Here is a 17188-nt window from a genome sequence, read left to right as displayed (position 1 = left end):
GAAAAAGTTAGAAGGAATTGTTTTGATAGTAAAAGGTCGAGTAAAAGGGATGCCTCTTGATGGATAAAACTCAACCAAAAGATGAAAAAAGGAAGTGAAAAAAATAATAACAAAGCTAGCCAATATGCATGTATGTATAGGATATATGATGATTATATGCGTTCCATAAGGAGAGAGACGATAATGCATGCATGCCTATTTCGGTAATTAGGAAATGGGTGTCTAATTATTTGGTAGATAATATTGAATAAGCCTAAGGATTAGGTGGGAATGTAGAATAAGAAAGTTATATGTACATGTTACCCCATGAGTACCTAAGAGGGATTGTAACTTGATAACACTCTATGTAAGTCCCAAAAGACAAGTAAAAATAAGGTTAAAGGAAAGGTAAGTCATCACTAAAAGAAATCATAAATAAAGAAAATGATATTAGATGATATAGAAAAGGTAAAGGTCAACGATTGGGGTGTAGGTGTCATAGAGCACTAGTGGTCTTAGGTTTGATTGTGATGGTCAAATCTAAGGATGAAGATTATAAGAGCAAGAAGACTACCAATAAGGATGGTAAGTTAACCTAGTAAGTGATGAAAAATAAATAACTACATTAAGGATGAGATTCACTAATAATAATTGTGAGAATGAGTATCTAATATTATTGGTTTGGCCCTAGTAAAGATAAACCTTTGAATACTCACTAAAACCTTATATTTCATTCTTTTTAAGTTTCTTAAGTTTTTAGGCTAAGTAAGTGGACAATTTCTAAGATGAAACTTGAATTTTTTGTTTTTGCACGAGAAAATGTTTGAGTTTAACGTCTCTTAATGTTTAGATATTTGTGTTAGTTGAATATTTTCGTTATATTGTATGATACTTTGTGTAAAAAATTAGTGTTTAAAAAATAATGAAACTAAAAGTACAAAAAAAAAATTAAGTTTTAAAAAAATATAGATAAATTAGTGTCTTGATTATTGAAAAAAAAATTAAGGAATAAAACGTAAAAAAGAAAAAGAGAGGTGTATGAAGAGATTAAAAAAGGATAAAGTAGGGGAAGAAAATGACTAAAATAAAAGAATGAGAATAAAGAATATGATTTGTTTAAGAAAATTTTTGAAAAAAATATAAAAGGGAGGGAGGGGGGTATATTCAGTAAGAGTAGGCGTATATAATATTTACTCTTAATTAAATGTAAACCTTTTTAGTTTAATTTTATAAAACTTTTGTCATAAACGAGATTAGACTACATTATTAGATTAGGTCACAAGTTGTTTGTTTCGTTATTAAATTTTGCTAAATGATTACAAAAAAATTTAATAATTAAGAAAAAAAGACCTAATAAAATTAGAACTTTAATAAATTTTTGTCTAAATAATTAGATATTATATATATAGATACCTTTTCACTACTAATTTTATAAAATAATAGATAAATTAATATATTATATATAAATGTTTTCATATTAAAAATAATTATAAAAATTCATATGACCAAGTTTTTATTTTTTATTAAATGTAATAATAGAATAAATCAATAAAAATAATTCTCATAATAGTTATCTAATTTGAATTTTAGAAAAAAAATATTATACTAGTTTAAAAGATGTGTAACTCACATAGGCCTAGACTTGGGATACAATTTTAAAAAATCTAATTAAATCTTAATCTTTTTAATTTACTCTAATTAAATCTAATTAAAGAGATGAATTTGTTTAACTGTTATTTTTATTTTAGTGAATCATTATCCTCTTTAAAAGAAAAAAAAAACTCTCTCATCTCCAATCACTTTTAAATTATTTTTCTTTAATTTTTTAAAATTTAAAAAATTAAAAAAAAAAAATTAAGGAGTACGAAATCCCTACCATGGCAGCCATCAAACGGCTCTCGATGTTTTGGGGTTGACAAATTTAGCCTCGCACGTGACGTCTCACGTGCACCTTGGGATTTCTTTATTAAATTTGTTCTCTTCCAAACATAACCACACACCGCACCGAGTCGCAGAGAGAGAAAGTGTTCGAGGTTCCACTTCAGCCTTATCCAATTTAGGGTTTCGGTTCTTCACCTTAAATTTGACGTATCCGAGCCCTAAATTTAGGATCAGGTAATTTCAGATCATCCTTTTTAATATTTCATTTCTCTTCTCAATTAATTTTTGTTTTGCTTACGTTTTATCACTATTGATCTAACTTTGACTCAATTTTCTCTCCCGAGTTTTGTTTTCCTTGATATCTTGCATTTTTTTGGGGGTTTGGTATAGTCTCGATCAGATCTTTCAGGTAGAAATCATGTTTTTGTTTTTATTAGTGAAAGGGGCGATTTTTTTTTAATTCATTTTAATTTTGGTGTACAGTGATTTTTGAGTTATGGATTTTTTTTTTGAGATTTTTTTTGACGGTGTGGTTGCTAGATTGGTATTATGTAGGAACTATATCAATTTTAGGGAAAAATCTGTAATCTAGGAAAGCTTTTTGTTTTGTGCTACAAAGATCTTTTGGATTTATTTTTTAAATTAATGTTTTAAATTTCGGGGAGGATTAAACTGACGGTTGATTTGTTTAGCCGCTGTCATGTTTTAATCATCTAGTTGTAAGCAGAGATAAGCAAATTTTGGATATACTGGATGGTCATTGCTGATATTTTCTTTCATTTTGTTTGTGGATGATTATATTTATGGGGTGAGGATGGTTGATGATAGTGGTTCAATTCGGCTAACATGTTGATTGTAATGTCAGGTTTGAGCAATCTGGTTGGTAGAACCTTTGGTCTTGGAAAGTCAACTTTTATGTCTGAATTAGACGCTCAGATTCCTACTGCCTTTGGTATGTTGTGACTTTTTGAAAATGTTTTAGTCTGTGGATTGGTTGTTTTGTTTATGATATGTGATCTTTCTCAAGGGAATCGATATCAGTTGCTTATATATGTATGATTAACATAGCGTTTTTTTTGTTTTGCTCTCAAGGTTCTATTGTGGTATCTGCACTAGCAGAGTAGAGTACCTATTGCTGATTTTAACTTTTGTGAAAGTTGTGTTATTAGACATGCTTGCTCACTATCTTATATGTTATGAGGAGTACATAGTTACTGCGATTATGTTCATTAGAATTAGGGATTGGATCTAATACATAATGTGTTTGCTGTATGCCCTCAATATGTAGATCCTTTTGCTGAGGCAAATGCTGATGATTCGGGTGCTGGGACAAAGGAGTATGTGCATATTCGCGTACAGCAGCGAAATGGTAGAAAAAGTCTGACAACTGTTCAGGGATTGAAAAAAGAATTCAGCTATAACAAGATACTTAAAGACGTTAAGAAAGAGTTCTGCTGCAATGGCACCGTTGTTCAGGACCCAGAACTAGGACAGGTGTGTGGTAACATCCTCCTGTCAAACAATGATCTATCTCTTTTTGCTTCAAATAACACGTGTTTTGGGTTTTAGGTTATTCAACTTCAAGGTGATCAGCGGAAAAATGTTTCTACGTTCCTGGTCCAGGTAACTATAGCTTCATCTTTGTGTTATGCTGTGTGTTGTCCTACTAAATTTCTCCATTTTAATTTTCATCTATTTCATGTCTCTTTTTGCTGTGCTGTTTTCATAATGGTGTTTCAAGGCTTATTTTAGGAATAAGACATTTTAGAGAAAAAGCTTATTGATAGTGCCATTTGGGTGCTAATTTATTGGTTTTGGGAATGACTTAGTAATAGTGTGGCAACTGGATATCCTTTTGAACAATACTTTTTAATGGTGTGTTTGGAAAAACGTTCAACTGAACGTAACCCACATTTTTTCCAATCCATCAATATAGTTGCTTTGGCGTTTTGTGCATTGGAATGAGTGAATGTTTGTTTAATACCTTCCAAATGATAAACCAAACACACACTAAGTCGTTTGGATGTTGCAATCTTAGCTGGTCAGTCTTTTGACAAGTAATTTGGCAGTTAAAAATTAGAGACCATATCCAATATTTTGGAATTATATACGGGGAACGTGCACCAAGGGCATATTTACTCTGATAAAGAGTAGAAGATTTATCTTTTATTTGTCACGAAAGAAAAAGAAAGCAAAGAGAAAAACGAAAAGGAAGCAAAAGTAGTTTTTAATCGAGTAAATCATGGTTGTAGCTGAATTGACTTTATGGTGCACAAATCATAGTTGCGTCTTACCACAATGTCTTGGGATCTTATAATAGATGGTATCTGTAAAACTGTAAAAAGCTGACCATACACAATATTCATATCTAATTGTTTATAAGGAATTTTCATGAAATATTTGGACACTAGGATTTTCTATCTAATTATGTTGTTGGTTTTCACTTGTGAATGCGAACAGGCTGGTATCGTGAAGAAGGAGCATATCAAGATTCATGGTTTCTAAGCGCATGGAGTCTTGAGTGTCAAGTCTTACCTGCCTGACTAGAGTTGGGCATATAGATATAACCTGAGTTGTCTATGTGATTGTGATATTTCTATTGTTCTGGTATTTTACCATGTGATGTGGGATTATGGATTTCAGAACATTGTGTGTTGTTTGCCTTAAAGACATATATGAAAACAGTTTAATTGGAGTCCTATTCAGTCTCATTTCGTTTAGCCGGTACTTAAAATTAAAATTGATAATTTTAAGGCTAAAATCCTATTTTGGTCCCTTATATTAATTGTTTGTTTCAATTTAGTCCCATTTTTATTTTTGGTTTCAATTTGGTCCTAAATTAATTAATTGGTTTCAATTTAGTCTCAAATTAATTAATTAGTTTCAATGTGAGACTTTCGTCCAAATTATTTAAACGGAGTTAACTTTTGGCCACGTGGATCTCACGTAGATGCATACGTGGATGCCGTGTGAATGACAATTTTTAGTTAAAAACCTATTTTGGTCCCTTATAATAATTGTTTGTTTCAATTTAGTCCTAATTTTATTTTTGGTTTCAATTTGATCTTAATTAATTAATTAGTTTCAATTTGGTCCTAAATATATTAATTGGTTTCAATTTGGGACTTCCGTCTAAATTATTTAAACGGAATTAACTTTTAGTCACGTGGATGCAGTTTTGATCCTTCAAGTATTACAATTGTGTAATTTTGATCTCCAAGATTTTAATTGGGTAATTTTAGTCTTTAAAGAATTGTAATTGCGCGATTTTGGTCCTTTAATTTTTAGTTGAACAATTTTAGTTCCTCGAATATCATAATAGTACGATTTTAATTTTTTTCATTAAAAATTATTAATTTTAATATATATATATATATATATAATGTTTTAAAATTAAACAATTATTTATCTATTCAAATTAACGTATATTTTAATTTTCGATATTATATCAATAATATTATTAATATATTTATAGATAAATTAATAATTTGATAAATATAATTTGTTATATATTAATATACTTTTATAAAAATATAAGTATATTAATTAGAAATATATATTTGATCTTATATATTTATTTTTGTAAAGGTATATTAATATATTATAAAATATTATGATATTAATTTATGATATTATTGATATTAATTTATAATATATATTTTTATAATATATATTAATATACTTTTACAAAAATATAAATATATAAGATCATATATATATATTTCTAATTAATATACTTATATTTGTGTAAAAATATATTAATATATAATAAGTTATATTTATCAAATTATTAGTTTATTTGTAAATATATTAATAATATTATTGATATAATATCGAAAATTATAATATATGTTAATTTGAATATAAATAATTGTTTAATTTTAAAACATTATATATATATATATATTAAAATTATTAATTTTTAATGGGAGAAACTAAAATCGTACTATTATGATATTTGAGGGACTAAAATTGTTCAATTAAAAATTAAAGGACCAAAATCGCGCAATTATAATTCTTTAAGGACTAAAATTACCCAATTAAAATTTTGGGGAACAAAACTGCACAATTGTAATATTTGAGGGATCAAAACTGCATCCACGTAGCCAAAAGTTAACTTTGTTTAAATAATTTGGACGGAAGTCTCAAATTGAAACCAATTAATATATTTGGGACTAAATTAAAACTAATTAATTAATTTGGGACCAAATTGAAACAAAAAATAAAATTGGGACTAAATTGAAACAAACAATTATTATAAGGGACCAAAATAGGTTTTTAGCAAAAAATTATCATCCACGTGGCATCCACGTATGCATCTACGTGGCATCCACGTGGCCAAAAGTTAACTCCGTTTAAATAATTTGGACGGAAGTCCTACATTGAAACCAATTAATTAATTTGGGACTAAATTGAAACCAATTAATTAGTTTGAGACTAAATTAAAACCAAAAATAAAAATAGGACTAAATTGAAACAAACAATTAATATAAGAGACTAAAATAGGATTTTAACCTAATTTTAATAATAAATTAAAAAAAAAGCTGTGCAGCTTTTAGTTTTACGTCTCGAGTTATCTGTAACCTGACATTTCAAAACAATACCCATTTGGAAAGAGAGATTTATACAAATTAAAGAATATAACTAAATTTGGCGGGACAAGTTCATTTTTACTTCATTTTTCATTTTACACTTATACTGTAGTTATTAGGTGGATTAAGATACTGTGTTCTTATATTTTATTTAATAACATTATTTAAAAATTATTAATATTTATTAAATAAATTGATGTTATGTTTGATCATTAAATCTCAATATTGAGTTTGAGTTTTGTCTTTGTTAAAGTGGTTATTTTTTTAGTATTATTTTTATTATTTAAAAATTTAAAGGGTAAAATTGTTAAAAAAATATTTACATCAAATCAGGTTATAGACTTGGGTATTGTGCATATTTAATATTCTTTGGAATGTAGGTTTAAGAACGTGATAGTTTTCTCACAAAAAGGTATGTCTAAGTTTAGGGATTCCTAATTCGATAACAACTTCGGTGATTTTGTACCCTGGACAATAATGATACAACGATGGATTACAAGTTCAATTAGCTTATTTAATTAGTAAGTTTTACCAAGGGATCATTTTGCTACATGATTTTATATTATTATTTTTCATTCTTGTTCCATAATAAATATATATTAATTTTTAATGTGTAAATTAATTAAAAATCAGGTGAAAAGTAAAAAATACAACTGATAAAATGTAATTAATGTAATCTTGAATATTGAAAACGTCAGTAAAATGAACAAAATTTTTCTAAAAATTGACAATTAAAAAGGAACAGAAACAAAATTTTGCTAAAAAATTACAATTTATATATATAAAAAAAAAAGAGTAGTAGTAATTTATCTGCATAGCCAACATAGAAAAGTTACATATTAATATTATATTCACACCAAGCATTGTAAACTGAAAAGTCTAAACGATGCAATCACCAAACTATTAAGGGATAAATTTTCATGTCTAGAGTGATGTGCTATTTGGTTCCCAAGAAAATCCTTGAAAAAGAAGACGGGTATACGTTGTTGTTGTTGATGTTGTTTTTTTTTAATATATTTTATTTTGAAGAATACTACAAGATATGAAAACCAAGTGGTTTAGTTAAAAGAAGTTAAGGTACAAACTTTTAACAAGGGTGGTAATACTCTTGAAAAAATGTGGAGGATGTTCAAACTTTTAGGTTAAGGTACCAAAAATGAAGAGATATATGTAAATCATTTCTACAATATATGGAAACCAAGTGGTTTACTTATTGAAAACATTTTTGCACTTAATGTAGCACGCTTGCAAATAAGTGTGGTGGTTGTGAACTTAAATTGTGGATTTGATTGGTTACGATAAAAAGAAACATTTATGTCGAGTTAAACTCGCTTATGTAATCCATATACAAAAGCTGGAAAGCCACCAAGGAATAAATAAGTTTTAATGCATATTGTAGAAAAAAAATAAAAGTTTGCTAGATAAAAAGACATATACATACTAAATGCAAAGCTAGGTCACACAAAATACATTAATACATTGTGGGTTTTTATAGCTGTCATCATAAGAAAAAATTCTTAAAAAAATAAACCAAAATAAAATTATACTATTTAAGGACTTCTAACTATACAAAATTATTTTTAATAAAATAAACAAGTTGGGTCATCAAAAGGTGATGTGGTTTAGGTTTGGATCTATGTAAATCTCGAGGATATTACAAAATCTTAGAAGGAACTTTGGGGTAACATATCTGTGACCAAAATGGATTGTTTTATCACAACTATATCATAGGACCGCTTCACATCTTTCTTTAATTGGGCTTGGGTCATACACTTGATGGGTAATTGGGTTGCTTGGTTTGGGTTTGAAGTAGGATAGGGTTTAGAGCCGGTCCAAGTATAAGACTGTTCAAGCTTTAATTTTAAAATTTTAAAATATTTTTTATTTATTTATAGAATTTAATGAATTAATTGTATTAGTATTAATTTTGATTTTTAAGTTTAGTATTGTAAAGACTGAGTTCAATTTTAGTATTATAATTTTTTTGTTGAAAGTTCCTTTGAATGTTAATTTCTTTTTCACTCTCTTATCTCTAAAAATACCTAATTTCAAAATTTACTTTAAATTTTAAAATATGTTGGACGGACTTTGATTGTATCTATTGGTGGAAGTGTAGGAGCGAGGAAAACAGAAACATGTGAATTGTAAGAACAAAATTGACATAGTTTGTGTCCTTGATTAATTGTCTTTGGTTGTAGAATCAGTAGCTCCAAGATGTTCAAATACATTACTTTAATGATGATAATTAAAACTAAAATAAAAAAATACAAGTGTCACTTCAAAAATATTAGCAGGGAATTTTTAATGTGTGAAATTTGCAACAAAATTTTATTTAGTGTCAAACTATGCGACAATAAAATATTTACAAATGGTTTTACTTTTGAAAATATAACTTTTATTTTCTAATTGATTTTTTTTTGTTTTAGCTTTTATGTTTATAGTTTTAGTTTATTTTCCAAAAATTAAACCATGCATAATTTTTAGAATTTTAAAAACTAAAAACACAAAAGTTAATTTTTCAAAAAGTAATATTTTTATGGGAAAAAATATTTCATCTATTTGAATATTTTCTAAAAAGTAATGCTATTCTTATAATATTTTTTATAATATAAACAGAAATAAGAAAATAATATATAATTTAATTGAAATACATTGATATATTGTAATAAAAATTATACTATTATTTGATCATATACCATATAAGACTGTTAACTTTTATAATAATTTCTTTAAAAATCAAATTTAATATTGATTTTAATTAGGTAATAATATATGAATCTTGATACTAACAAAATTAAGTTCTATAAAAAGAGAAATCATAAAATATAATAAATTATTAAAAAAAAGTCATAAAAATGAAGTAAAAACAACATTAATTATTATTTTTTCCTCTATAGGTATTGTCTTTAATAGTAATTTTATTATTGTCGGATAATAACTACGAATCCTAATGAAAATTGAACTTCACCATATTACAAGAATCATTAGCAAAAGAAGACAAGTAAAAGATAGTGGATATGGATTTTATTAATCACCAATCCTTTTCATGACATGGGATGACACTCTCTAGAGACCCGTATAGGATATTCCAAAACGAATTCGAACCTCGAATCACCATAATGAGTCATCTTGCAAGAACAATACAGAAGAAGACATCAAATGAAAAACAATCCAAACATATTCACTTTTTAAAAGCCACACTTCATGGTTTCCAAACGACCACACCTAGGGTATGATTTTGTTACCATCCGTGATCTTGCCTTACAAAAGAGAAAGTGAAAACATATATTTGATTACGCATGTCGTGACAAAGGAAACAACCTTTTTGGTGGCTAAATATCACAGAAAGTGTGTGAGAATTGAAAAATCATGAAACCCCACCACTTGCTTGCACCATTGAAAAGTGGAATTAATGCGTATACCCACACTCACATGTGCTCACAAGCATACTCTATTTTTGACTTTGGACTGTAGAAACCACTCCTTCTTCCTTATTTTGTTGCATGGATGACACTTGTAGTTAGCAGTTAATGATCCAGAATCATCCATTGATTTACCATAGAAACTTGTGTAAAACATTACTCCAACCACTCTCGTAATAAGTATCACCTAAGTTATTCTATATAAATTGAAAAAATTACTCGTTCATGTGCTTATTATAAGACATGTTTAGAAGAAAATGTTAGCCATTTAATAAAGTATTTTATAATTTTTATCAAAGTTTAATTTTATTCTTCATTATTTTTATTTTTATTTTCTTTTAGATAATAAATTTTTTTATTATAAATAAATGTTCAATCTCACCTTTTAAGTTCTTTAATTGACAAATTTTATTAATACTAGTTTATGAGATTTTATATAAAATAATATCTTCACTTCTAAAAAAAATTTAATAATAATTAAATTAGAAGGGTAATATTGGTACATCACGACTTTATTTTTATAAGTCTAATAAAATTAACTAATATAGCTACTTATATAATTATAATAGTATGTATAGTTCAATTAAAAAATATCTTATAATAAGAAGTAAAGAGAGTAATAAATAATTAAAAGAGAATAATAATTTTATAAAATTAATTTTATAATTAATCTTTTTGATATAAAATAAAAACACAATAAAAACATAATAACCACTTTCTAAATAATATTATTAGGAGTATAAATAAAAAATTAATTAATATTATGTTGATAAATCTAAATAACTCTTATTTATTTTTTAACTCTTCCATTAAAAATTTAACAATTTTAATATATATATATATATATATAATTTTAATATATATATAATTTTAATATATATAATATTTTAAAATTATACAATTATTTGTCTATTCAAGTTAACACATATTATAATTTTCTTTAATGTATCAAATAATATATATTTATTTTTGATAAATAAATAAAATTTATATACTAAGAAATAGACATATTCTAATTAATATACTTATATTTTTAAAAGTATATTAATATATAATAAATTATAATTATTAAATTATTAATTTATTTATAAATGTATTAATGATATTATTGATATTAATTTATCAGTAATATTATAAAATATAAATTTTATTTATTTATTAAAAATAAATATATATCATTTGATATATTGAAGAAAAGTATAATATATGTTATCTTAAATAGACAAATATTTATACAATTTTAAAATATTGTATATATATATATATTAAAATTATTAAATTTTTAATAAAAGAGACTAAAACCGCACAATTATAATATTTAAAAAGTTAAAATTATTTAATTAAAAATTGAATGACCAAAATCGCACAATTACAATCTTTTAAAAATTAAAATTATTCAATTAAAACTTTGAGAATCAAAATTGCACAATAGAGTAAAAACGTAATTAAGCCTAAAATAAAAAATTATATTATCCTATCAACTAATGTTTTGATTGGTACTATATTTAATTTTCACATAATTAAAAATTATCTTTAATTAAAAAATTATCTTAGCATTTTTATTAAATTAATTTATACAGCACCAATGGAACACAATGACCACGTAATCCTCTGCACTCTGCAGCGTTGATTTTACCAAAAGTGCCACGCGTCCTCCATGCACACCATCTAGAAATCCATGAGAGGATTTCTCTTTCCCCACCATTTTGTTTCATGACACACTACTTTTGGAATTTTCCAATTGTAACCCACTCACTCCCATCCATAAATATCTCACTCCACTCCCTCCAAACCCACTTCACCACACCACACTTCACTTCCAACATGGCTTCCATCACCACCTCCTCCTCCTTCCTCTCCACCCCTTCCTCCCTCTTCCAAAAGCCAACCCCCTCCTTCAATGTCACGCGCGCCCTGCGCCCTCTCCCCCACGCGCCGCGCGCCTCCATGTCCGCGGCGGCGCCACCGCCACCGCCCTACGACCTGGGGTCCTTCAAGTTCGCCCCCATCAAGGAGTCGATGGTGGCGCGCGAGATGACCCGCAGGTACATGACCGACATGGTCACCCACGCCGACACCGATGTTGTCATTGTCGGCGCTGGCTCCGCCGGACTCTCCTGCGCCTACGAACTCTCCAAAAACCCCTCCGTCAAAGTTGCTATTGTCGAGCAGTCCGTCAGCCCCGGCGGCGGCGCGTGGCTCGGTGGTCAACTCTTCTCTGCCATGGTTTGTGACTCTCTCAAACTCAAACCCCACCCTTTGCTTTCTTTGGAACTCGGAAGAGGATCTTTGGGTAGCATAACATGCAAGACTCATTTTTACTTTCCAAACCTCGTTATGTAGTGTCACTGAAAATCAGGCACTTCACTTTTCATTAAAAAAATGATGAAATTATAAGAAAAGCTTATAATTAATTAAGTAGTGGGATAATTAAACAAATTTTTCAAAGGTAGTAAAATATTTAGTGAAGAGATATAAGAAAAATAATTAATCTTATGTGTATTAAGAAAGATAATTATTTATTAAATTTTATAAGATTTTTTTTTTTAAATTGTTCATCTTATAAACTTTAAAAGAAGTTAAGAAAAATAGTGTAAGTTTAAAAGACCTTAAAAAGGTAGTATATAAGAAAAGTGATATATTAAAAGAAGGATATTTTACTGAAAATATTATTAAATTTAGAAAAAATATAATTAAATGAAAAAATAGATAAATTTATTTATATTTAAGATAAAAGATATAATTTTTTTTATATAATAGGAAAAAGAAAGAGTGTTATATTTAATATTTCTGAATAAAATTTAATTATTTTTTTAAGATTAAATTTAGTTAATATGAATACCATACTTGGTCTTTGCCTATCTATTAATTTTATTTTTTAATGGAAATAGATGGAAAATAAAATCCGGATCTGGATTTGGAAGGAGAATGAAATAAAGAACAAAACTGATAGAGTTATTTATTTATTAGAAAAATAAGAGTGTCCAGTATCCACCCTATATTTGATCTGTTCAACTCATAAAATATTAATTGATCTAATTACATTAAATACTTTTATTTGATATGTCATATATAATAAAAATTATTGTTACAATAATTATTAAATATTAGTGTACGTAGAAAATTATTAATAACACTTTAAATTCAATAGTTTTAGAAATTAAAAAAGGTTTCAACATGTAATAGTTTTTTTGTTATTGATTTCTTAACAAACATAATAAAAAATACCGGATAACAAGATGTTTTTGAAGAAAAAAAATACTAAAAGTACATTATAGTTCATCTAATTATTATGTGCTACTTTGTTTTAAAGATTGATAAAATTGATTCTGAGAGGGCTCAGTGGTGATTAACAAGTGTTTAATTAACAAAGACCTTCAATACACATATGAAAAATTGAAGAAGATTTATATATACATAGGAACAATTAATTTGATGTTATTAGGAATATGTGGATTCCAGGTAGTGCGTAAGCCTGCACATCTTTTCCTTGATGAGCTGGGTCTTGAGTATGACGAACAAGACAACTATGTAGTGATGAAGCATGCTGCATTGTTCACTTCCACCATCATGAGCAAGCTCTTGGCGAGGCCAAACGTGAAGCTTTTCAATGCAGTGGCAGCTGAGGATTTGATTGTGAAGAATGGAAGAGTTGGTGGGGTTGTGACGAATTGGGCCTTGGTTTCCATGAACCATGACACCCAATCATGCATGGACCCCAACGTGATGGAGGCCAAAGTGGTTGTGAGCTCTTGTGGCCATGATGGGCCCTTTGGGGCCACTGGGGTGAAGAGGCTCAAGAGCATTGGGCTCATTGACACTGTCCCCGGAATGAAGGCCCTTGACATGAACAAGGCAGAGGATGCTATTGTGAGACTCACTAGAGAGGTTGTGCCTGGCATGATTGTTACTGGCATGGAGGTTGCTGAGATTGATGGTGCTCCTAGAATGGTAAATTTTTGCATCTTCATTTGCATCAATCACTTTTCTAATTTTAGGTTGTTTTGTTTGGCAGTGTTATACAGATATTTTATATGATGGGTCTTATCATATATATCATATATATCATATCAATACTTCTTTAGAATATTTTTGACAACTTCTTTATTTGGATACATACAAACTTTGAAACGCTTTTGACAGTGTCTTTATTGAAAAATAATTTTTATTTTTAATAGAAAAATTCTCAAAAATATGTCAAAACATGTCATGTTCATGGTATATAGTTTTTCTTTTAATTATAACTATATGATATTTTATATTTCATATGAAAGGACTGAAAAGGATTTTTAATGATGTATAATGAGACAACTCTCATTGTAAGAAGGGTCATGGTCCCAGTCCTGCTAACATTTAGTTTTTTTCATGACAGCTTTCTGTCGTGTCTGCAACTTTTCCTTTGGCTGCTTAAGTGAGAAAATATTTATTTTATTTTATTTTTAATTATAAAATTATTATCTTATTTTTAATCTGTTTTTTTTCATAAATGGTATGCTTTTTTTTATAATGCTCTATTTTGTTGGGTGATTTATATGATGTGGTAATGCTCATTGTAGTGAAATAATGTTCTAGTTTTCGTATTTGTTGCCTCATGTTTTGAATTGCTCAATGAAAGGGTCCTTAAAATAAAATGAAGCATGTTAAACTGTGAATGTAGGGTCCAACATTTGGAGCAATGATGATATCAGGGCAGAAAGCAGCTCATCTGGCTTTGAGAGCATTGGGACTTCCCAATTCTTTGGATTATGCAGGAAATGTTCATCCTGAGCTTATCCTAGCTGCTGCTGATCAATCTGCTGAAATTGCTGAGGCTTAATTAATGTTGCATTAGTTGATTGTAGCAATGGTTGCAACCAAAAATAATACTTGTACTTAGGGAATTAAACTTTGAAGGTAATGGTAATGATGGTGCATGGAGTGTAGTGGTTGATCTCTTAATGTGACTGTATGAGGTTCTGTTAATAACATGAATGGCTTTGCCAACTCCTTTAAATTGTGTGATGCTACTCTCCTCAATGACTAAGTGTATTAGATACCAGATCAAAACTATGTTGAATAGAAAAATGTGTTTTAATATAAAAAAAAAAAAAAAAAAAAAAAATAGTGTAGTTAATTAGTTGAATTTAACTGATTTTTCAACACACTCTAATTTGTTTGTTTGAACCTTATTTTAACTTAAATATGGAGAGGATGTACTACGATATCCACCTTTTTCGCAAATTTTATATTTTCAAAATTCATATTGAAGTAATTAAAGTGATAATTTAGTATGTAATGGAAAAAAGTGATAATAATATAATATACCAAGGGTAGTTCAGGTGATTGAGCTGGTATATACCTCATTGGTATTGAGCAAGGTTTATTCCAAATGATTTTACTTGAAGGGTATGTTTTATATTATAAATATCGAGCAAGGATCGAGTAAGGTTTATTTGAAATGATTCGACTTGAACGTATGTTTTATATTATAAATATTAATCGGGCCGATTTATTTCTATATATTTTATTTATATAAAAGTAAAATATAAATAAATATCGAAAAAAAAAGAAATATAACTAATATAGAAAGAAACTATATTAATAGTGTGAAAAAAATAGTGGTTTCTATGACGTAATATACCAAAATTTTAAAATACAATAAATTATTATTAATAAAAAATATTATGAACTTAATTAATTAATTAAGTTTATCATATAAATAATATTTTATTAATTAAATAAAATAAGTGTTTTAATAAAAATAATTATATTCTAGACTTAACTAATTTAATTAATTAGGTCAATTTTATATTAAAATATTTTTGAAAAACAAAATAGGTAGTTGGTTAAAGATGAGTCTTGGGTTGGACTTTTGAGATCAACTCAAGGGATTTATTAATACTAAGAAAAAGAGAGTTAAGTCACATATATGTGTCAGTTTTTAAAACTTTAAGAGTGTATGCACAGGAAAAATTTACAAGAGAACTTCGATAAGCACATGGAGTAGCCTCATAATAACAAAGATCGTGTTTGTTACATTGAGATTCATCATTTGAGGAACTAATTAGAAAGTATAGTTGTGATACAAATAAGGTTTCACATCGATAAAATAAAAGAAGAAATAACAGTTTATAAAATACATATATACTCCAATGATTGAGAGGTCTTTTGGGTGATAACTAAAAATAAAATTGTGAGGGCTCAGATCCAAAGCAGACAATATCTTATTATTATGAAATTGTGTGTGAAATAAATTTATAAATATAACAAAGTTATAACCCTCCTCTTGATATAAAATATCTCTTTAAACAAATACCATAAAATAATCCCAATAGTGGTATTAGAGTCACATGTTGGATTCAGTGACAACCAATAAGTTATAACCCTTATAAAGTGATAGGTGATAATGTGATATACAAGGGGAGGATTGTTGTGAAATAACCTTATAAAAATAACAAGTTATAACTCTTCTGTTGATATAAACATCCCCTCAAACAAGTCGTCAAAAAATAACTCCAACACAAGTTGTCACAATTCAAGAGGTTGTGCTAACATTTGGGAAAACACTAGCGGAGACGATATAATGATGAGTAACAACAAAGAGAAGAACCAAGAGGAGGTTGTCAAAGAACATGAAGAGTAACATGAACATGCTTGTTGGAATACAAACAATATCTCACATCGATAAAATAAAAGAAGAAATTATACTCTAATGATTGAGAAGTCTTTTGGTTGATAACCAAAAATAAAATTGTGAGGGCTTAAGCCTAACCAGGGCTTGATGTATTATGAACAAGTTTAGGGTTTCATTCTAGCAAGTATCCTAATTGTCTTTGCATAAGTTGTGTTGCGATGTTATTGGATGTAAAGTCCATGCATGTATGTTTTGTTTGAAAGGTAGTGTAAGTGTATGTAGGAGGGTCTCAAAGGTTATTTACCTAGACCTTGGAGGTGTTATGGTAGGGAATGAATACACCTTTGAGATGTTGAATATGAATATTAATCTAAGTTATTGTATTTTTTATTAGTGCTATCCTATGCCTTGTATGTGCTATACATGGATGAGATGTATTGTTACTCCTTGTTTATTGTTGTTGTGCATGTTTGGGTTGATTGCACTTGCATGATTAAATCATATACAAGAAAAGGGGTTTGATGAAGGAGAAACTTAAAAGCTTTTATGGTTGTTTTGGACCTTACTCTAATAATGTGACGATCTTATAAAAAACGTATCGGATGACTTGTGTTAAAAAAACGTATATTAGATGCTTTAATTAAAACACTTGATTTTATCACCTTTTCATAAAGAGATCAATTATACCATGCATTTTTAAC

At 27.9% G+C, this 17188-nt stretch overlaps 2 protein-coding genes across 2 annotated transcripts; both read left to right on the top strand.

The window, feature by feature from the left end:
• The first annotated feature begins 1938 nt into the window (after window positions 1–1938).
• Window positions 1939–4559, top strand: LOC109809389 (protein translation factor SUI1 homolog 1). Its single transcript, XM_020372686.3, has 5 exons — window positions 1939–2094; window positions 2726–2812; window positions 3149–3354; window positions 3430–3483; window positions 4321–4559. The coding sequence occupies exons 2-5, from the start codon at window positions 2776–2778 to the stop codon at window positions 4363–4365; spliced, it is 342 nt and encodes a 113-aa protein (XP_020228275.1). The 5' UTR covers window positions 1939–2094; window positions 2726–2775; the 3' UTR covers window positions 4366–4559.
• A 7096-nt stretch (window positions 4560–11655) lies between these two features.
• On the top strand, window positions 11656–14867 carry LOC109808173 (thiamine thiazole synthase, chloroplastic). The gene is made up of 3 exons (XM_020371053.3): window positions 11656–12100; window positions 13337–13825; window positions 14532–14867. The coding sequence occupies exons 1-3, from the start codon at window positions 11699–11701 to the stop codon at window positions 14688–14690; spliced, it is 1050 nt and encodes a 349-aa protein (XP_020226642.2). The 5' UTR covers window positions 11656–11698; the 3' UTR covers window positions 14691–14867.
• The last annotated feature ends 2321 nt before the right edge of the window (window positions 14868–17188 follow it).

The sequence above is a fragment of the Cajanus cajan genome, chromosome 8, assembly GCF_000230855.2.
Source record: "Cajanus cajan strain Asha chromosome 8, NIPB_CcT2T_4, whole genome shotgun sequence".
NCBI lineage: Eukaryota > Viridiplantae > Streptophyta > Magnoliopsida > Fabales > Fabaceae > Cajanus > Cajanus cajan.
Note: the sequence above shows the minus strand (reverse complement) of the source record. Positions and strands in the feature narration are given on the sequence as shown.

What these genes read in the sequence shown, in the direction of transcription:
- LOC109809389 (XM_020372686.3), top strand. Translation starts at nt 2,776, where the DNA reads ATGTCTGAATTAGACGCTCAGATTCCTACTGCCTTTG. An exon ending in TCAGATTCCTACTGCCTTTG is followed by an intron (nt 2,813 to 3,148) that starts GTATGTTGTGAC and finishes CTCAATATGTAG; the next exon opens with ATCCTTTTGCTGAGGCAAAT. An exon ending in AGGACCCAGAACTAGGACAG is followed by an intron (nt 3,355 to 3,429) that starts GTGTGTGGTAAC and finishes TTTGGGTTTTAG; the next exon opens with GTTATTCAACTTCAAGGTGA.
- LOC109808173 (XM_020371053.3), top strand. Translation starts at nt 11,699, where the DNA reads ATGGCTTCCATCACCACCTCCTCCTCCTTCCTCTCCACCCCTTCCTCC. An exon ending in GTCAACTCTTCTCTGCCATG is followed by an intron (nt 12,101 to 13,336) that starts GTTTGTGACTCT and finishes TGTGGATTCCAG; the next exon opens with GTAGTGCGTAAGCCTGCACA. An exon ending in TTGATGGTGCTCCTAGAATG is followed by an intron (nt 13,826 to 14,531) that starts GTAAATTTTTGC and finishes CTGTGAATGTAG; the next exon opens with GGTCCAACATTTGGAGCAAT.